At 43.6% G+C, this 21730-nt stretch overlaps 1 protein-coding gene across 4 annotated transcripts in view; it reads left to right on the top strand.

The window, feature by feature from the left end:
* FRMD1 (FERM domain containing 1) overlaps window positions 1-21730 on the top strand; it is a 42916-nt gene that overhangs the window by 12348 nt on the left and 8838 nt on the right. For 3 of the 4 annotated variants that reach the window (XM_069852252.1, XM_069852251.1, XM_069852250.1), the window contains exons 3-7: window positions 3599-3689; window positions 12806-12885; window positions 14936-15012; window positions 16670-16856; window positions 19391-19546. In XM_069852252.1, coding sequence (XP_069708353.1) covers window positions 3599-3689; window positions 12806-12885; window positions 14936-15012; window positions 16670-16856; window positions 19391-19546 — 591 coding nt within the window. The remainder of the gene's footprint in view (window positions 1-3598; window positions 3690-12805; window positions 12886-14935; window positions 15013-16669; window positions 16857-19390; window positions 19547-21730) is intronic. The other variant, XM_069852253.1, reaches the window with a different exon arrangement.

Genomic DNA, 21730 nt, shown 5'->3' with positions numbered 1-21730 from the left:
GATACTTTTTTTATTTTCTTTTTAAAGGAACATCAAGGCAACTTTCTAGTGATGTTGGTGGAACCTAAATTTAAATAGCACAACCACAGATGATACTTTGTTCATTTATTAGAATAATAATGCCATTACTTAAAATTTCCAAAGCCTTTTAACCTCTTCAGTATGGAATGCAAATACTAAACAAGTTTGCAGCTCAATGAGGTAGGTAGGGATGGTTATCCCTCCAGCAGAATAAATTATAGATCCTTCCAGTGATAAGCACAGTGTTTATGCAGGTAATTCCTTTCTCCACCCTCCCATATAAATTCCACCCTTCCAGATAAGAGTTTACCTATATGTGTTTTATGTGGTCACATGTAGATTGAACTGTGCTCTTTAAAATGGATTTGTCTTGTGCCTTTTAGAGATAGGGCTGTTGAAGAGAAGAGCGGGAGCTGTTTTAAAAGCTCCTTCCCCATAATTGGGTATCAGTTGACTTCGGATGTATGGATGAATATGAGGGCATGGTGAGGAGGGAAACTATCTTCCTGGGACCAACTGTGAACATGAGGAGGAGCAGAGCAGTGAGAACTAAACAGTGCTGCAGCTCACCAGCTGCCTTGAGGATAATTTAGAGGTTTCTACTAGGGAGAACAGACATCAGAGCACAGAGCAAAACAGTTTGCCTTGCTCCAGGCAGCCCTGTTGGGGGGATATATATGAGCATGGGGGAGCTTAAGCAGGCTGTGAGTGAGAATGATGCAACTGAAAATTGTATTGGTCACACCAAAGATGTTGGAGTAGTGTCCAGTTTGTTCAGTTTTGTTTTTCTGCCAGCACTATGGCTTTTCTCCCTGATAGTTTTGAGCCGGTTGATAAATATCAACTACTAATTGTAACTAGGTTTCTGAAAATTTTCTGGCGTGCTAGCAGCTGTATAAAGGCTCTGGTTGCCAAGATGGGCAGACAGCCACTCTACCTGTGTTTGGGTAGTTCAGAAGCAGCCGCAGCAGCTGTTGCTCCTTGCATAGCTGAGGAGAAAGGGTGAGAGTGTGAGCAGAAGTTTTTGGAGGGGAAGAAATCTGGTCAGGCCCTGTGTGTTGGTGAATGGCAAGTGTAAGTCTAAAGTCTTTCAGTTGTTCTGTGAGCAGGAGAGATGAAGATTTCAAGCACAAGGGCCAGGAAAAATAGAAACAGCTAACCCATGTGCATGAATATTTGCACGAAGAATGACCCTGGAGTAGTAGTTACCTTCTGTAAACTTGCACTCGACTTCACTTTGGGCTAAATTTCACGTGTAGAGAAGCCCTGAGTGACGCAGGACAAGGCTGAGAATCAGGGGAAGGAATGCTTCATGTCTCCATGCAGCTTGACACAGGAACCGTACACAAAGAGAAGAAAGGCCGAAGAGAAGTGTGCAGATAAAAAATGCTAAGGGAAATGTTGGTTGCTTTGAGCAGAGGAGAGGACAGAACGAGGGGTCAGCAATTACAAGCGTGGTCGATATGGCATAGCCTTGAAGGCTAGAAGTAAAACTTGATAGAAAAGGAAAGTGTCCAAAGGAGAATGGAGAAGGTGGTAGCTCACGTACCTGCTGCGCAAGAAACCTGATTGAATTACTGCTTTAGAGCTGAGTGTCACAAAACATTGAAGTGCACAGTTCCCTAGAACTGAGTATCTTAAAGCAGGTTTTTCTTCCCTTAGGTGTGAAAGCATGTCACTTAGAAAATTCGTTTAATCATATAGCTTTTACATACAGTCCTGTGCTGCCAGTGACTTGTATGTACATAATCGTTCTGGCTAGGGCTAGGTTACCTATTCCTTACTGAATCCTTCCCAGGTAAGAGAACAAGCTCGGAGCGTGCTTCCTTGAGAAAGGAGGCAGAACCATGCCCAACTTTCCCTTCCAACTGCATGTTCTTGGCCACTGAGCAAATACTGCATTTATGTGTGAGACCGTAGGGGTGCAGTCTCACATAGTAAGACCGAAAAGTGGTTTGGGGTCTTAGCAGAACTGTGCACTACCTCCTCCCCTCCCAGGGCACATATAAGCATACACGTCTGTTGGTGTAGCACAGGTTTCAAAGCTCCCAATGAAGTGGTAGTGAGCGGCTGGCTAGTGATGCCTTGCCAAGTAGAAGAAAATGAGTACTTAAATGACCTCCAGCTTCCCATTGTCCATGTCTAGTGACATGGTACATCCTGGGGCAGGGAGGAGAGTGCAGCCACGTTCTGGGAAGTGTGGCACACCTGCACTAAGAGGGCTTGAAGAATTATGGTGGCGAGTGGTTTTATGGTGGTGATTGGGTTGTAGGAGAGTTCAGTGGTTGACTTCTACCCAGTCATCTTTGCTGCTGTGAAGGAAGTGCTGCGCTGTCACCCTTTGTGAAGGCTGCACTGGCTTCTGTGGATCAGCATCGTCCTGCAGTGGTGTAACAGAATTCAGAGGTTCTGGCCCCTATTGCAGCTAGTAGTGCCCTGGGCTGAGCTTGTCTGTGTTGGTTTGTTCTGCTCTCCCTGTCCACTCTTGCTCGAAACTCCTTCCCCCAGGCCTCTGAGGGTTATGGGTATGGCGTTTGGGGTTTTTTGTTTGTGCCTCTGTCTGTGCTCCTGGCGTGGTGCACTGGGACAAGGGGAAATGAGGCTATAGGTGGGAGGATGTACAATGGGGGAGGGGGAATTTTCCGATCATGGTACGCATCTAGGTCAGCACATACAGGTAGCCAGAATCACTCTCGTGTTGGATGAGACTGTGCTTTGAGCAGCCCTGCTAGAAAAGTGCATTCAGCAGCTGCGCCACGGCTCTCTCTTGTTCTGTGCCATGCTTGCAATGTTATACTAACCAGCCTCTGGTCCCCTATGGGAGGTGGTATGCGGGTATCTCTGCTTTCCCTGTGCTTCCTCAGTGCATGCACATTGTTATGGAGGGCAAGGGTACTGGAAGGTCTCAGCATGGCACGGAAACACAGCAGAGCTTATTGGCTGTTGGTGACAGCTTCAGAAGATGAAGATGTTAATTGCTGTATGACAAGAAGTCAGCAGGGGACAGAGCAAGTTCTTCTGTGTGGGATAAAGAGCAACCTCATCTCTAACCCACAAGCTATTTCTGCTTGACAGGACACGCAGTCTTGGGTTTGTTTGTGTAATGTTGTTTTGAGTTTGCCTGAAGGAAAGTTTTCTCTTCTTTTGATTTTTCTCTTACCCTCTCAAAAAAAAAGAAATCTGTGAGAGAATAGTATTTTCATTTCTGTAATTACACATATGCTTTTTGTAAGAGCACCTCTAAATAGCCCAGTCAGTATTGCACAAAACTAGGGCTTCAGCAGTGCTCCAAATCCTTATACAAAGATGCCAACAGATAGGAAACTTGAAATTCATGTCTTACTGAGCTGAGCCACTTTGCACTGTGAAGGAAGGAGAAAAGGAGAATGACTTGTTGATTATTATTCTGTGATAATGGTAGTAATATTGAAAACAAAGCTTGTTCTGTGATTTTGTTCTTTTTTTTTATTTATTTATTTTATTCTGATACCCAAAAATGTATTGGCCATTGTAAAGGAGAGTTGCTCCACCCAGGTGTGTGAGCCATCTGTAATGTTGGATTGATTGTTTCTTTCAGGTTAAAGCCACCGGACAGGAGCTCTTTCAGCAAGTTTGTGATTTAGTGAAGATTAAAGAGCCTCACTTCTTTGGCCTCAGCATTGTTAAAAGTAAGCAAACTCAGTGCGCAGAGCAAATGACTTGGCACATGTCCACAGACCAGCTTGTGTATTTACAGTGTGTGCATATATACACAGCAGCAGGGAATTTGATTGTAATAAGGTCACAAAGTATGTAGATTATGCACAGGCTTCTCAGAGCTCTTTTGATCTTTGGTATGTGGACAGACAAATTGGGAGAAGGGGGGGGCTTTTGTTCTCCTCCTTTGTTCTTATGTTCCACCTCTTGTGGGGTTTTCTTTCACTCCTGTAGCTGAGTTCCTAGCCAGCATATTTGTCACTGAATTCAAAACTGTCAGTCGTTTAAGGGGAGGTGAATTTTAAAAGGACCTCGGGGCTGAAAGGGACTTATTTTCTGATGTCATACACAAAGAATGTGGCACCAGTGGGAAGAAACTCAAATGGTTTGAGGGGTCTGAATGCATATGGAGGGACGTGGGGTTTTCAAATATTGTATGTGAAATGCAAAACTTCTTAGTCCATGGGTTGAAGTCCAGTCTGCTTGGTCCTACAGCTTATTATTGACCAAGGAATGGTGTAAGATGATGCCTTAAAGGAGCAAATTGATACGAGATATTATATTTCTAGGGTAGTGCGTGTATTGGCAACCCCCAGCTCAACTCTTAGTAATTAGAAAAGGATCTGTTGACCTCGTTATCCTGCCTCACCACATTTTCACAGGAGTGAAAAGGACTTTGCTTCCCTCCAGAATTTTTCTCAACTGTGTTATTATTTACTGCTGCAACTCTAGATATTGTTATTGAAATAAGAATAGTCTTTCATGAGTGCTTCTAGATAAGGTTTCTTTTGCTTCCTTATGAGTATGTGGGATAAAATAGTTTCAAAGTTTTCTTGCCTCATTTCCTTTCTGCTCTCATTCTCTGGAAACTTTTGGGTTTTTTGAGCACAGCACTCAAACTAAGACCTAGAATAAGATTTTTATCTCCATAAGATTTGTAGACTTTCCAGGAGGTTCCATCAATATAACTAAACTGGTAGTTAGCAAATATCTGTGTGTTTAAACCAGTGCAGCTTTTTTTTAATATAAGGAAGACATGAGTGCCCTTACTTTTTTTCACGGATCTACTGTGTTCCTGTGAATCTGCCCCTCTGCCACTGTTTTATAACACCAGTTTTTGCCTATTCTGCTTGCAGGACATGTTGGCTGAAATTGAAGTTCCTGTCCTCATCTGTAAGACAGGGCAATGACATTCCTGTTATATTTGAATTATGACGAGAACTGGGGAAGATCACCTGTTTCTTTCACTTTTTTTCTACTTTGGATCTTTCTTGTTTCGTATTTTCTGTACCCTGCTTTTTCCTTCAATCCTACTATTTACATGGAGCTGTTTTCTTCACCCTGTCAAGCACAGGAGCCCTGACCTCAAAATACCCTGTTGTCACAGATACCTTTCAGCCTGTTGGAAATGCAATATAACTACTCAACCTAAAAACCATAATACAGCTGTGTTGACTAGCCCTTAAAATATATTGCGGATAGCTTTAAACACAAACAATCATCTTCTTGCTTCAGAGAAGTGTTCTACCTTTTTAGAGCAGCTAATTATTTGCAAAGCTCCTTGAAAAATATCAAGGAAAAGTTGTGGGACCCCAGTAGCCTGAGTAACCTCTTTTTTGTTTGCTTGTTTGTTTTTGTTTTGTTTTCTTTTCCTGACTATTCCTTACTCCTGCTCACTGTAACTCAGTTTGTAAAACTGCTTAGTCAAAGGCTCCTTGCGCTCACCCTGGCTCCTTCTGACAGTCATCTCCCTCTGCCACCCAGGCAGGTGTCATGATTTTGGATGAGGTTTATTTTTGTTTGTGCTTTTGTTTAAGAAACTGTTGGGACTGGACGACAGGAAAGTGTCAGCAGTGAGTTTCTCTGCCTGAATGGCTCTAGCCACTAGGAAGGCTGCAGCCCACTCTTGAGAGAGGGAGCAGCAAACCCCATCTGTTTGTTGTAACTTCCTTTGGTCCCTACCTTTGGTCTGTGAAAGTCCAGTAAGCGGCCAACAGGAATCTTGTAGGGTGGGATTTAAGAGTTTTCTTTATTTTCTTTTTAAAATAGCTCCAAGTTTATTACTGTAGAGCTGCAGCAAAGGAAATGTTTTATTTTCTGTTCCCAAACTTGATTTTCCTCCCACCTTGCTTTGGCCAATGGACTGGTAATAGACTCCCTCACTGCAAGTGGTCTTGCTTCTATTGCAAATGTTACACATCCCATTTCTGGTGTCTGGAAGTATTCCTTAAGGCATTGCCTGCTTTTCAGGGATTTCAAGGCAAGCTGTCATCTCAAGAAGGGGAAGCAGCCGGGTCAGGTTGAGGGGAGGCTTGGGTAAGTTTTACAGTGTGCAGTGTTGTCCTAAGTCAGCTGCCTTGGCCAGGCAGCAAGTCTGTGTACGTCCTGCAAAGGCTGTGAAAGGAAGGCGTGGGGCTGGTCCGCAGGGCAAGGGCAGGTTAGATGTCAGAAAACTATGTTTCAGATCAAAGTGTTCCTCTTCAGCGTCATGGTTTCATCCGTCTGCTGCAGCTCTAAGATGTCACTTTTTAAGAAACACTGCCCTGTTTTAATAAGGGTGTAATTCCTAGTTTCTTAATGTGTATTTATTTTTCGCAGTCTGATGCTGCCACATGCAGAACAAGGTATTCTAATCCACCTGCATCCATTAGGTTGCTGCTAATTTGTCAACAAAAACCTGACTGTCAGCAGTGGCAAGAAAATTAAAATTAAAGGATTTCTACAGAACTGTAACCAATCACACTGGGTGGATTATCTGGATTAGGAGCCCATTTGACCTGCAGACGTTGTACAGATACACTAATGCTCAGTTGGTCTCGTAGCAAGTATGTGTGTGAGGGGGAGAGGTTGGGCTCCTTAATCAGAAACAGAAGTTTAACCCCCAAGTGTGGCAAAAAATGAAAAGAGCACCACAAAGTGCTGTGCAAACTGCAAACCATGCACACTTTGAGATCTAAGCTTTAGGTCTTGGAGCATGTGTTCCAGCATTCATTTCCTAAATGCATTGCCTTCACTTTTGACTGTTACAGATGCTGAAGGCAAGCTTCATTATTTAAGACAACAATAATGGTGGCAGAACAGAGTGTTTAATCCATTTTGCTTTTGAGCTTTTTTATTCTTGAGACAAAACCCCCTTCAGCCAGCTATACTGGGGGAAAAAACTTGCATCTAAAAGAAGAAGATCCCTTGGAAAAGCTAAGTTCAGTAGTGTATATTAAAGGGAAGCCTCACTGATACAAAGCTTGGGACGTGTTGCTATCTTGGTTTTGTCAAGATCATCATAGCCTAGTGAAGAGTATTTTTTCCTTGTCATTTGCTCAGGGAAAGACCCTGCAACCTTGCCAGGTTCAAGCTGGCTTTATACAATTCAGCAGCTGGGTCTTGTATTGCAGCTCCTCCTGCAGGGTCAACCTTATCTAGTGCCCTGTGGGAGGCCTTCCTCTTGTTATCAGAATGTGTGTGCAGTGACACAATTCAGTCTTCTAACTCAAAACCAATTGTCAGAGACAAAGAACAGCCAGGCCTCCTTTGTTGTTATAACCTGTAGCCCAGTGATCGGGAATCTTGGGCTTTTCCTTTCTAGGTCCCAACCTTGCTTGACCCAAGCAGATGGAAGCCTTTGATTGAGAAGGAGCAAGCATGGAGCTCCTATACCCTGCCACCATCTCTCTGTGTTCTCTTACCTATTTGTCAGAAATAACTTCGCTTCAGCTCTCCTACGTCAAGGATCAGTTATTACAGCTATGGTTGTTCACCATGCCAGACCCATGCCTCCTAGTCCTCCTTACTTGTGTGCTTAGCCAAGGAGCTTGGTTAACTATGACAAGACCATTCTGTCTCCAGTTAACTCTTCTATGTCTGTGTATCCTCCAGTACTGAAATTCATGGATGGAATACACTACCACAATATTTTTGTATTGTGTGGGTATCTATTAAAACACAAGGTCTCTTAAGAACATAGGTGGCAATAGAAGTTCTCCAAAATAGACTCAGGTGATTTCTGCAGCCTGGTCCTTCCCTGCTATACATGCTTCTGCCTCTCCTTCCTCAAGTTTCTGCTTGGATAGTTGCCTTTCCTTTATGAATCGCTTCTGTATCCTAACCTAAGAAGGTACAGCTCTAATATGACGACTTTGATACTTCCAACTTGAGTAAGGAATATGTGGGCAGAAAGATGCCACCTAGAGGGAGTTGCAGGAGTTCAGGTATTAATGTATGTAATGCTCCTTGGAAGTACTTGCATGGTCTCTTCCTAGGAAGGTGGTTTTTTTTAGCCTGCGCCTGCTGTCAGATATTTCTCTTTCAGCATCAGTACAACATCCAGCCAAGTGCTCTCCTGCCTGGAAACTGCAAGGGGTTTGTTTGCTCCTGGATGAGCAGTGCTGGAAATAATTCTGGAGCTGCTTTTTTGCAAAAGAATCACCTGTGACACTGCCAGAAGTCCAAAGAGCTTCGCCTGGGCATGCCTTTTTGCAAACTTTAAGATGCCAACATGAAATTCCTGCAGCACCCACCTATCGCCAGGAATGGCTAAGCCTTTATTTCAGTCTTCAGACCTCAACAGTATCTTGGTCTTGATACTGCTTCCTTTCACTCTTCCCTCCATTTACCTTCTGTCCATACCAGGTAAAGTGACCTTAGCCAGGACTTCCCTTGCTTTATTCCCAGCCTCTGTTGTGGTGCTGTTCTCCTTCATCTGGGATATGTGTACTTCCCAGCTAAAGCTAAAAACATGAGGTTATCCTGAACCAAGTTCATTTAGACCCCTTAGCAACTAATAAGCTAGCTACTGAAAAGCGGGCAAGAATTCTTTCTGCTGGGTTGAAAGGTAACACCAGGAGCAACAAGAAGTTATGTGAAGGCAGTAGGAGCAGATACCATGTGTATATCGATGTTCCCAGGCCGCCAGCACTTGGAAGCCTGGGGAACTCCACATGCAAAAGGAGTGTGTAGCTGGCTTTTCCTAACAAACAAGATTATGTGAGGTTTATGGCATGTGTTGTTGGGTGTTTGTGAGTGTGTGGGGGATCATACTGGATTTTGGGGGTTTTTGAGACTGGGAAGGGTGCAGGTTTAAGTTTTTGCTCTCCCCCAGCATCCCTCCATTCTGCTCCTGGTCTCTTTCCTGTTGCCTCTCAAGGTCAATAGCAATGGTGTTGCCACAAGGCTTCTTGCAACATCTAGGAGAAAATAAATGATATTCAAGGACACTTTTTTTTTTCCTTCTCTTCAAGACAGGAAATGCTAGCTACGTGGAAGTTTGTCTTTGCACTGATTTATATTTTATTTGAATCCTAATCTTATGGACTGTTAAAATAGTTATAATGTTAAAATAGTTATAATATTAAAATATACATGACTCAACCAAAGGAGTTAATGGAACCTTCCTGGCCAATGGAGCCTGAGCTCTCTCTTTCTTGGTACAACAGGTGTATAACTTACCTCTGTGGAATTTCCTTAGCCCAAAATGGGGAGAGGAGGAGAACAAGTTATCCTACCTTTTCTGCAGGGAACTTACCATTTTGGTTTTTATGAAAAGGAAATAACTGGTTAATGCAAAGTAATGATGTTTAAAGTAACAGTGACTCAGAACTGATTTGACCCTGTATTACAGCCATAATTTTGTAGTCCTGTTTTCCCTGTAATGTAAATAATGCCTATTGTAAATCTGTGTAACTCACTGGAACTGTGTCACTTTTTTCTGACTGGAGACCTGGCCCATTATTTTTTTCCAACAATGCTTGCCCTATATTTGCTTAAATATGTAAATGTGCTAAGCTAATTCTGCAGAGCAGGAACACTTGAGTGTTTGCATTTCTGGTGACAGCTTAACTTGAAGTGATACTTTTTACAGCACAAACTTTCCATCTCACTTGAGAGATGTTAAAAGCTGAAATTGTGAGAAACATGTAGATTGTATTGCTTCAAACTAGCTGGCTGCCCAGATGAGTTTTATGTGATTACAGTGCAGTGCAGTGGTGTGTTGTGCCAGATCTGGTGTCTGTACGCACATACATGAGGGAACCTATTAAGAAAAGCTGATATGGTACAGTTTTAAGCTCACCACCAGTGCTGAGACGAGATTCATGAGTCAGTGTCAGCAGTGGCTGGTGGATGTGTAGATATTCACATGTATGCATGCTTCTAAGCCAGCTTCTTGGTACCTTTCAGTTGTCCTTCTTCAGTTGAAGGCAGTGAAGCAATGAGGGTTTGTACCTGCTGAATATCCAGTTCTTCTTGGATCCACAGATCGGATGTTTTCTACCATGGAAAGGTGGCCATCTGTGTACTTATATACTGTCCTTTACAGCACTGCTCTGAGGTGCTGCCATTTGATGCCCTCTCTTTGTTAGAGATGCTGGCTTTCAAATAGAAACAGCTTCAGCATCTGACAAAAGATTTCTGAGTTTCACTGCTAATCCAGTTTAAGAAAAAAGTGAAACCCACACCAGGCTGGGAAGGGAAATACCTCTTTGTTTTTGTAGATGGTGGCTTGCACTGCAGGTTGACATTCCAGCAATATTAGCTTCATTAAGACAGGAATGCAGTGCTGCATTCTTGGAAGGGAGGGAGGACAGAGAGGTTGCTGGGCTGATCTGGGGAGGAACAGGTCCTCCAGGGAGAGCTGGTATATCGGGGTGTCCTCCTTCTTCAGTCTGGCTTATTTTGGGAATTTATGTGCACCTCTCAGTAGGCATGATAGTGACCTCAGGCTTTGCATCTGAATTCTCCCAGAATCATCTCTCTTACCTACTTAACACAACAGATAAATAGGGCATGTGGGTAACAAATGGCTTTACTGTGGTGGAACTGCTCTGGCATCCTTTCCCCCTTCCAGTCCCAGCATAAGTGTGTGATCAGATGGCTCAGAGCATATCACTGCACTTGCTGTTGCCATCTTTTCATCATGGCTGAGGAGTAATTCCAGTATTTCCTCAATGCCCCTGGGCACAGGATCATTCCTGAGCAAGAAGGGAAAACTTCCTCACAGCTTGTTACAGCCATGCAAGTTCCCTCTTCACAAAATGTCAGCTTAACACCACAATCCTTGCAGGACTGATACAGGCTTTGCCCAAGACCACTGTGCCGTCGTCAGGAGCAGCCCATTCTCTTGTAGGAGCCCAGAGTGGAGTGAGTGCACTGCCCTGGGACTGCCAAAGTCCAGGGAGGGAGTGGGTGCTGTCGCTTGTGTTATCCCAGTCTTGTCACTTGCTGTGCAACTGCTCCCTAGATGAGCTTTTATTTACTTTTTGAGAAAAGCTTTACAGAGAGACCCTTATCAGCTTGGCAGCTGACAAGGGACAGAAACAAGTCCAAGACATGGACCAAACCCATCTCTCTCACTGACTAGGACTTCTATCAACATTTTCAAGGCAGTTTTATCTGATCTTACTGACTTTAGAGAGGCAAGGGCTGAGGCTGGGATAGCCCCTTCCAGCCACCCTGTCTTGCTGGCTTATGCGAAGAGGCAAGTACAAGATGCAATCTCTGTGATGCTAAAACTTCTTTTTGCCCTTGTCAGAATAGCAAAACAACTTCTGTATCACCTTGTGTGCTTCAGCACTTTAATTCCCACCACTAATATTTTAAGGATTTCTCTACAGCAGTTTCGACAGTGCTGTTAAATACTATGTTGTGTATGAATGTGACGTCAAGCAATGCGGTAACAGCAGTGTAATTGTATTAAAATTGCAGCTATAATTAGTACAGTGCAGGAAAGACCATAGAGATGGAAACAGGACTTTTTTGGGATTGTAGTCTTTGTGTTCAGTGTTACTGATACTTTATACATGGCTTCCTGTTAGTGTGGTGTGCGGACCAATTCTTGCAAAGGAAGTATTTGCTGTGTCTGCCCCTGTAAGGAACTGGAATGCTCTAGGAAGATGGCTGCAATGTAGCTCAGAGCCCCCTTGAATACCTGCTGTAATGTTGGCCTCTGCCAGTCTTTCACCTGCCTACAGATATGAGCACAGACTCTCATTTGGTTGTAAACCCCCATTAGAAAGTTTTCACCACTATTTTCCCCTTCCCTTTTTTCTTTCTAACATCAGAAAAAAAAAGCCAAACTTGGAAGTTTATGCTGGTCTTCAAGGGCAGAAGATTGTTTTGTGACAGGTTCAGTTCTTTTTCCCTCTTTCCTGCTCTTTTCATGTCTAAGGAACAAGCTCTTCAACATAGCACATATGTCACGGGTCAAAACACTTTCCTGGGCAGAACCAAAGAGTAGAGGGACTGGTCAAGTGAATGTGCTCAGCTGGCATTGCCACTGAAGCCTGAAACACCCTTCAGCTATTTTTTTTTTTTTTAAGAGACTTCAAGTCTTAGGGAAAAAAAATCTTTCACTGAGTTGTTTGGATTTGATAATTGGTAAGCAGTGTTAGAAAACGTTGGGTTTGAAAGCAGCGCAGAGCTCTTTCAGAATCATGTGCTGCTCAGGTTGTCTCTTGTTCGTTCCCACCTGGATGGAGAACAGGTCCTGGTCCTTTGAGGCAGGCCAGGTTTCCCTGCCTTTCATTCATCTTTTTGCTCCCTGAAAGAAGTTGGGTGTGAGTAGGAGATGCCAGACCTTCACAGGAGGGCATTTGGGTTTGGTCTTCCTCCTTCTTACCATTTCAGAGGATTTCATTGATGTGTAGAGGATCAAACCTGTCATATACTTGACTTAGTCCTCCTGCTTATGCCATGTGCTGGTAGAGTAGAAGTTTAGGTAGGACTTCCTTGTTTAATTATAATGAAAAACTGAATCTGGTAAACTGACAGTACAATTAGCTTGCTAAGATGATATTTCCCTTCTGTAAGTGGCTTCTTGCTTATAATGCAAGAATTCTGCATTTCTGGGTAAGGTGTTTGGGAAACTGGCTCAGTATTTCTTGAATCAAAGCGCAGCTGACCTTTTTTCTGTACTGTCTGGAGGAGCGCACGTACTTAAGAGACACTGGGCCCTCTCTTTCCCCTGCCCTGTCTACTCCCTGGACAGATTTGTTCTGAATTGTATTGCTTGGTAACAACTTGTATAGTCATTTAAGTACTTCATTAATAGGAATTTCTAATTCTTCAACATGAAATGCTTTTGCTTCTTATCTTTCAGATAATGAATATGTTTTTATAGACCTGGAACAGAAGCTTAGCAAATACTTTTCAAAGGAATGGAAGAAAGAGACCACCAAAGTAAGAGAGATGTTTAATTTTGGAGACTACTGCTTTGATACGGGACTACACAGTAAAATGAATGCTCTTAAACTAAGGTCCTTAAAGCATTTCTTGAAGGTGGTCTATAGAATGTTGTGCAGTAGCAAAATGCAGTGAACTGTGCACAGTTGTACAATTAATTAAAAGAGCTAAACCAACCCCTTACACAACTTTATATGAGCAATAGTAGCCACGTGGTTGCTGCTTACCTGTTGCAGGAGGGGAGATGGTCAGCTGGCCAGTCTGCCTTTTGAACTTAGCCCAGCTCGTGAAGAATCTGGAGACCTCATTATCCTTAGGCAAAACAGCCTAAGGTGACCTTTGGTGACTTGAACCTGATATGAAGGAGAGGGCTGGAGCTGTGACGCTTTCAGACATGTGGAACGAGAGAAGAATCTTAGTTCTTTAAGGCTAGCCAGCCCTGCCAAGGGAGGGAAGATCTACATGAAATAAAGACAAGTCTATGTAATTTTTTTTAGTGCCGGTCATTCAGACATGATAGTGCCTGTTTATATACGTCATTATTAAAGCAGCCGCAACCTAGAACAAAGTGTATTATGCAATTACCTTTAAATGTCTTAATTATCTCATTATTACTTTTTCCACCTTCCTTAAGGGTTTTCTTTTGCAGAGTAGGCACGCTTGCCATTTCTGCTGTTCAGAGAAGTTTGCAGATGACTAGTGAGGTTCAGGGATCTCTCTTATTCCATAGTGCTTCTCCCAAATGAGTCGGGGTTACTTCAAAGACAGTGAACAGTTGTGCAGAGGGCTGTCTGTCCAGCCAATGAGGTTATCCCAAGGCATATGTTTCTGGTGACCTCAGGATGGGATATGCTTTGTGGTTGCTTTGAGGCTGGATTCTTGCAGCACTTCTTAATTCAGAGTAAGTCTCAAACCTGTGGTGTGAAGTGAGTCATAAAAGGCAAAATGAGTTGCTATTGGCCATGCTGAAGTCTGAGAGGACTTTGGCTACTGGAGTGGGTTAGCAGACAGGGATTTAATTCCTATGAAGAGGTTTTGGGTAGAAAGCCCAGTCCAGCTGTTGAAATAGTGTGACTATGAACAAGTTCCAGAAATAAAATGTAAATATTTGCATGATGATCAAGAAGTTGCTGTCTGCATCAGAAGTGCATGGCATGCTACATATCTTGTACTAGTGAGATGGGTCTGACCGTCAAAGCCTTGAAACTGCCCATATGAGCAAAGTTACCTGTGCAAACATTAAAGAAGCAAGTGTCAAAGTAGGAAAGATACAAGAATAAGCTAGTACGATAAGATGTTCCTTCCCTCCCTCCCCCCTTTTTTCTTTTTTTTCTCTCCTGTTTAGACAAGCCTCTAAGTCTGAAAGGTAGACGGTAGTTGAAACAACCAAAGTCTTTCTGGCTTTCTTCTAATAGATCTCTTCAGTGGGAAGCAGACATCAGTGCCTCCTTTTGGTCTGTGGCTGCAGGAAGGTGTGAATAGCTAAACAGTAGCCCTGCCAAACAAAAGGCAAGAAGTTAATATCAGGCTGGTGCACCTCAGCCTCAGGCAGTAAATGCTGAACGCAGCAGCACGTGTGTCCCTATTGAGTGATGTGGTGCGGTTCAGAGATAGCTGGATACTCCTAGGTGTGCCCTGGAAACGCCACAGCTGTGCCAGCGTGGCACACTGCCCTGCCTCCTTGCCTGGTGCTTTGAGGGAGGCTGGGCTAAACTTGCAGCATTCAGCACTAATGCATCTGCAGTGCTGCCAGGTGCTGACCTAGTTAGCTCTGTGCCAGACTGGGCATCCCTGGGCTGTGCTGACTCTTCTATAGCTACTCATCCCCCTCGTCCCAAATCTTCTGCTCTCCCTGGGATGTTTTCAGTCTAAATGTTTTATGATGCCTCAGTTCTGTGAGGCTCCAAGACAGTCAGATCCTTCCCAAAACTTGCCAAGAGCAGAAAATGAAAAGCAGCATGGGGAGCGAGCTTGGGAGAAGAGAATGTTACCAGACAGAATTTTGGAGGCTGAGTGTTATTAAACTTGTCTTCTGTCTCTGCTCTAGGGAACAGAGAAATTTAGCCCTCCTTTTGTTGTGTTCTTCAGAGTACAATATTATGTAGAAAATGGAAGAGTGATAAGGTAAGTTCCCTTTTGTGGTAGTTACTGTGCTTTGAATTATTCAATGTGTTCTTAAAAGGCGAGAAAAATGTTTCTATATTAAACTCTTCTCTCAGAGAAGAAGTCAGCTTAAAAAATCTGCTTTTTTTTTTCCAAGCCATCACAGACTTCCTTACCCAGCTGTGAACATTTTCTCCCTGAATCATACTCCTTGGCCCTACAAAAACTGCAACTGCTCTTCCATCTGTGTTTAGAAAGCAGGTTGAATGAAAACAGTATCAAAATATGTTTAACGTTCTTGCTTACATCTTCTGGTTGTATGAAAAGCATCAGATGAATATACCAAAAAATAGCTAGTTATACTCCAGAATATAAATTTGGATCAGGTTTTTTTTTTTATCTTAGCAGTGCTCTATGCATTCTACTCCTGGAAATATATTTCTGTAAAAGGACAAAAGAAATTGAGAAAAGGACAAAAAGAAAGTTAGAGTTTTGCATTTGAGTGTAGTCCATTCACATGGAATATGGGCTGCACTCAAACCACCACTTTCATGCACAGTACAGATCAAAGGATGAGGTAGTTAAAAATGAACAACCAACACAGTTAATTTGCATCAGCACTTCTGGTGTGGCTGTGGCCCTGGGGCAAGCCAAGAGCTGGGATCATTCAGGTGAATTAATATCTTTACCAAATTTTTGGCATTTGTTCTCATCTTGAACAAAGCTTAGTGGTATTTTTGTTTTTCTCTCTCCACAATCTTTCATTTTGGATACAGGGCAGTCTTTCTTCTGGAGTCTGTTCAGCTGTTAAGTGGTTTTTGTTTAGTTTTGCTTTTAGGTGCAAAGCGAGATTGCATATCATTCTTCCACCCCCGACGTACATATCCTTTAGCATCACAAACAATTTTCTCTTGCATTAGTAATTTAATTGGAGAGTTTTGAGGAGCCATGCAGAGCTATTTACATGGCACCTTCAAACTATACACACACACACTTTTATGAGCAGACTGTAGTGTCCGACACTTCATCTAGACATACATGTCAACAGCCTCCTTCCCGTGAGATGTTAGAGCTGAGGGGGTGGGTTATCAATGCTATGCGTTAGTTATGCCTTATCAGACTATCCTTGTTTAGCAGCTTGAGGAAGAAGGAGGAAAAAAAAAAAGCCCAAGGCTCCTGCATTTTTTGATCTACCTTGCAGGGAATTAGCTGTTGAAAAGTACCTTAAGCCTAAGGCAGGGTGAAATGAAAAAGCAGTGCCAGGTTTAGAGGGGAAAGAAGGATAGGAGTGCAAGAAACAGGACTGATAGTCAAGGGAGTTGACTCTTCAGACTACTACAGGCTTTCCAGAGAAATAGAAGTGCTTGATGTAGTCAGTCTCCAAAACAGGTGTGACGTGATTTTTCTTTCATCTACCTTCTGCCCTAGCTTTTTAGATCTCATGCTCCTCAGGACAGAAGCTACAATTTCCCATGTTTGTGCAACACTTAGTGGGAGAAGGCCTTAATCTTGGCTTGGTGCTCCCTGCACACAGGTAACTGTATCAGGGTGGCATTGGCACACATCAAGAATGTCAAAGTTCAGTCATTCCTTTCAGAAGGAAGATGTGTTTGAGGGCCCTTATCTGAGCCTGAACTTTCTTTTCTTCTTCAAGTAAATTTGCCTTTGTGTCTTGCAGTGATAAGGTGGCACGGCAGCTCTACTACTGCCATCTCAAAGAACAAGTACTTATGTCTCGGTGCAACCACAAAGAAGAAATCTACTTTTTGCTGGCTGCCTACAGCTTGCAGGCAGATTTGGGCAACTACAGAGAGAAGGTCCATGCTGGCAAATATTTTGAACCTCAGGCTTATTTCCCACAATGGGTAAGTTTCAGGGGATCTTTCTGTCAACAGATGGTGCACGCAGCAGGACCTATGTCAAGGTGATACCTGACTGCAACCATGCAACTTCTCCAACTACCATTGCAATGATCAGGTAGAGTGGTAGGGCATCATCCTAAATTTCCCTCAGGAAATATCTCCTCTCTTTCTCTGGGATGTAGGTGCCCATTCCTCCTGGCCTCACTCATCAGTGAGGTGGGTGGTGTGTACCTTTCCTTGTTTAGGGAATGTGTTGGTGTCAAATGAATAACTCCTGCAATGTGACTGTCTTTGTTTAATTCTTCTGTGGCTTAAAGGGTTGTGTGTTTGCATCAGCAAGATCTGCACAGCCTAAGCTTTACACAAAACCTTAGGGCTGCAATGCCAAGTCCATTGCCTGTTGTTCCAATCTCTGTAACAGTCATCTCTAGGATGAATGGACCCAAACTCTAAGGAGCAGTACTACTGCACAATGCCCCTGGTGTTTACTGTGTCATTAATCTCTGGCTTAACTGCAGTAAGAGAAAAAGGAATGGCCTGAAAATGGGTCTGTGTGTTTGTTTATAAGCATGTGCTCATGGGTTTACACCTTTCAAGGCTTACAGAGGCTTAGAAAGCCAAGAGTTGATTTAGTTGTCAAATGAAGGGAGATCAGCTAAGACTCTTGTCAGAACTGGTTACCTGCAGAGAGTTCTTCTCTTGTGGCGAAATGTCAGGAAAACTGTTGATAAACACTTTATTGCCCATAAAAATAGAAAGGGAAGCTAGCTTTGCTACAGACACATGACTGCAACATCTGATTACATCTGCTGGAGCAGGGCGTTCCCTGGGACCTGGACAGACTCTCCTCTGCAACCTGATTCAGTTCTGGAGCCCCCTCCTGTGCTGTGACAGTGGATTTTAGTCCAGTTTGCACCTTCAGATAGCTGTGGAAAAGCCCAGATGCCTCTGGTAGCTGGCTACTTGTCACCAGGCAAGTCACATCTCCCCTGAAAGGTGGGAGTCCTCTGCTTTTGGGAGAAGATTCAGGGCAGTGACAGGGGTTGTATGAGGAAGGCAAGGCTGGTGGTCTCCTTTACGCGCAAGTCTCAGCCTGCCTGCCTTGCTATGCAGAAATGCTCTGTTCTCCCAGACAACAGGCCTTCATCCAATGACATTCCTTGCTATGGAGCACCTGGCAGGAGGTAGCTTACAAAGGGCTGGAATAGGTGGATTTCATGCGTGGTGTTTCTAGAGCAGTTAAAAGTCTTATCACAGACTTGCTCATCTGGCAAACATTGCAAAGGCCAAGGCAAAGCCTAGCTTACCTGCACTGAGCCACAACCCCAAGCAACTATGTGGGTGATTTATTACATCATTACAAAGAGCAAAATCTGGCAGGCATGGAGACACTTCTCTCCCAGCCCCTGGGCTCCCATGGAGAGATACTGAGCTATCTCTTCCTCCAACATGTGCTTGAGATCGTTTGGCTGAGGGCTGCCCCAAGCCGAGTGAGTGTGAGAAGAGGTGGTGCTGCCCCAGGGTGAACTGTGGAGTCTGGTGCATCTCTTTCTGCTGATGTGTCTTTTTCTGCTGATGTTGCTCAGCCGATGGCGTCGATGTTTTCTTTCCACAAAGACCAACCTTCTTTGTGGGAGGGTAACTAGTCTGGCAAGGCATGCAGAGGAGGGCAGAGGTGTTACTGAATGGAGTAAACAAGAGACTTAATTTAAAATGGAAGTGAGGACTGGGTGGTGATGGGATCTGGTTGCATTGAGCCAGGGCAAGCTGCCACTGGCAGGCTGTTCTTGGTTACTTGATGGGATCTAGTTTTAAAAGCTCTTTGTGGTGGAAGATTTTGTGAAGTGAATTCAGCAACACCCGTCTTATCTCTCACTGCTGTTCACAGCCTGGAAAGAGCCAGCATGGCACAGGAAGGGTCAGGCTGCCCTGTAGCCTTGTACCAAGAGGGGACATGGGCAAGCATGGGAATGGGGCACTTGCAGGGCAAGAGTAAAAGGCCCTATGTGGGTTTTTATACTGCTTAGCAAAGCCACATGCCTGCCAACCACTTCCAGCAGATAGAAAATACTTTGAGATAGTGTTATCCGCCCCTTTGAGGATCAAAATACTAAATAAGCCTAATGTGCAATTTCTAGTCTTAAAAGGGCTACCTAGCATTTCTGCAGTGTTTGGAGGTGTTGCTGTTCATTGTGTTGGCATGCAGAGCAGTATTTGTTATCTGGCCATAAGCATTTAGAGATGCCAAGAGTTAGGAAAACTAATTCCAGAACCTGAGAATGAAAAATGTTGACATGAGCTTGGTAGTCTCCGTCTGTTATGATTTTGCCATCTAGGATCTGTTTGGAGACATCAGTATCATTTGGGCTGGTTTAAATGCTTATCCTCTAGGGAGGCAGAGATGAATGTGGAATTAACATCTTGAGGAACTGTATGAACCTCTTCCACTTCCAGTCTCTGCTTTGTTGTTGATCACAGCTGCCTCCCATGGGGATCACTAAAGAGTTGCTGACTTGTTTGTTTTTCTTGTGGCTCAGATAATTGCAAAGAGGGGGAGCGACTACATCCTGAAACATGCCCCAGAGATGCACCGAGAACAAGAAGGGCTGAGCGCTAAGGAAGCAGTACTGAAATTTATTAAAGAGTCCTGCCTGCTGGAAGATGTGCCTGTCCACTTCTACAGGCTACAGAAGGTTAGGCAAAGAACTTCCTATTTGAACTTCTCTTCCATCATTAATTGAGTGCACCGTTGCATTTTTAACTTTCTGTTTATTCAAGGGGCAGTTGCCTCTGATTCAGAGGACAAACAAGTCTAAAATGTTCAGCCACTGAGGCCTGTCCCCACAAACAAATCTGTTTCGAATGCACAGGTATAGCTGATATGGCAGGAACTGGCCATAGAAATGGTAAAACTTAATTTTTGTCTCTGTCTGTTCGTAGAGTAGCATCAGGAAAATCACTGAGAAGCCTGGTTCTTGTTGTGCTCCATTGAAATGATGATCAGAGGTTGGCCAGCTTTCACACAGATGCCGTATAATAACTGAACATGACACTGAGTCATTCTGACTTTCTTATCCCCTTTCTCCTCCAACCCTGTCAGAGTGGTTGGTGTTTTTTCAGCTGTATGTCAGTTTTTTTGATTCCTGGATTGTTGCTTGTCCCCGAGTCTTAGACTCATTACCCAAGCCTGCTTAAACAGAACATACTCCACTTTCACATACTTAGAGAACTTGTGTTTAGAAATAGAACTAAAGACATGCTTTCTGTTCCACTTAGGTGAGTGAAACCTGCTCATGCAATTAGGCATGGCTTGGATTTTTTTTCCAAATGAAGATACTCCACTTTGTCAGACTCATAATTAAACTTATTGGTTGTGGGAATTGTCTGGGAAGTATCAGTGTCCTTTGACTAGATATAGCAGTTACTGGAGAAACATGTGTTTTCTGGAGGAAATAAGTTCCAGTTTGGCCTGTAGTCCAGGCTTAATTTCAGTTCCTCACAAACCATAGATACTTTTCCTCCTGTTCTCTGTTCTCTCTGTTTTGATTCTAATGCTGTTAACAATGTGGTCATAAGAGTGTTGGTTACACTTGAATGCCACAAGAAATCCAGCTGGCAGGGTGTGATACAATTTATATCCAAAAGCACTGGGGCTGTGAAATTGGTTGCTCTTAAAATCCAAATTCCTTTCTGACTTGAACTTAAATTTTATGCCTTGCTAACTCCTTCGTATGTTGTTTGATCCACAATGTGCTCTTCTTCCTGCTGTGTGACACAGTTAATTCATCTTGTGATGAGATTTCTTCCTCCTGCGTGACATTTGGGTCACAAAACTCCTGTTAGAGCACACAGGGGTGCCAGCTGAAGATGTCAGTGCACTTGCTGCGCTGAGGTTTCAAAAGTAGTCACTTTTGTGTTATACCCTTCTCATGGCTGCTACTGAGGTTGGGAACTCGGAAAGAAAACACAGCACTGAGCCCCATATCTCTCCTCCAGACCAATACTCATTTACAGAGCTCCTTGCCCTTAGGATGCAGAAAGATTTCATAGTGACTTCAAGCTGGAGACATGGATAGTAGCAGGGGCAAAGAGTGCGGTAATGTGGTGGCATAAGGCCTGCGTCTTGACAAGTCAGACGAGGAGAGAAAGTTTTGATATAAAGTTTGAGCTCTGTGAGCTCAAAATTTTTACCCTAGAATTTTCTTCCTTCTGCTCCTCCTAGCAAGAAAAGTGTGTGTTCCCTTCCCCAACTCTGCCATACCCAAAGAGACTGAAAGAACTAGTTTATGATAGTATTTGGCCTTCAACCAAAGGAATCTCATTAGTGACTGAGTATGTCACACCAAAATAAAGCATGGGGAAAAACAAGGCAGTGTTCAAACCCAGCCACAAACATTTAAAACCACCTTGCCCTTATACTGAGATCAAAAGGTTAAAAGCAAAGTCCATGTAACTCTGGGAATTGATAGCTCTCTCCTAGCCAAGGGACATCTAAGATCCCGGAGGTCCCTGGATGGGAGCAGCAGTGTTATGACAAGAAGGGGGCAGGTGTTCCTTCAGTTTCAGTCTCTCTGTCACCTGGAGAGCAAGTGGTGTGTGTTTGTGGGGACAGTGGAGACAGCGTGTGGCAGTATGAGAGGCTACAAGGTGCTATGTCCTCAAGTCACTAAAGCTACAGGATTGTCCATCCAGGACAGCTCTGTTTGCTGGTGAAATGCTTGAGATGCCCAGCATAAGGGGATTTGGGGTGTAGATATTTCAAGGGTCAACAAGGCAAGGTGCACTTTACAAACACAATAAAAACCAAATGAGCCGATGGCATCTGCCTGATGAGTAGTCCTGCTACTTCTACATTAAGTGCCAGAACAAGAGCGTGG

This window comes from Phaenicophaeus curvirostris, chromosome 2 (genome assembly GCF_032191515.1).
Source record: "Phaenicophaeus curvirostris isolate KB17595 chromosome 2, BPBGC_Pcur_1.0, whole genome shotgun sequence".
In the NCBI taxonomy this organism is placed as follows: domain Eukaryota; kingdom Metazoa; phylum Chordata; class Aves; order Cuculiformes; family Cuculidae; genus Phaenicophaeus; species Phaenicophaeus curvirostris.
Note: the sequence above shows the minus strand (reverse complement) of the source record. Positions and strands in the feature narration are given on the sequence as shown.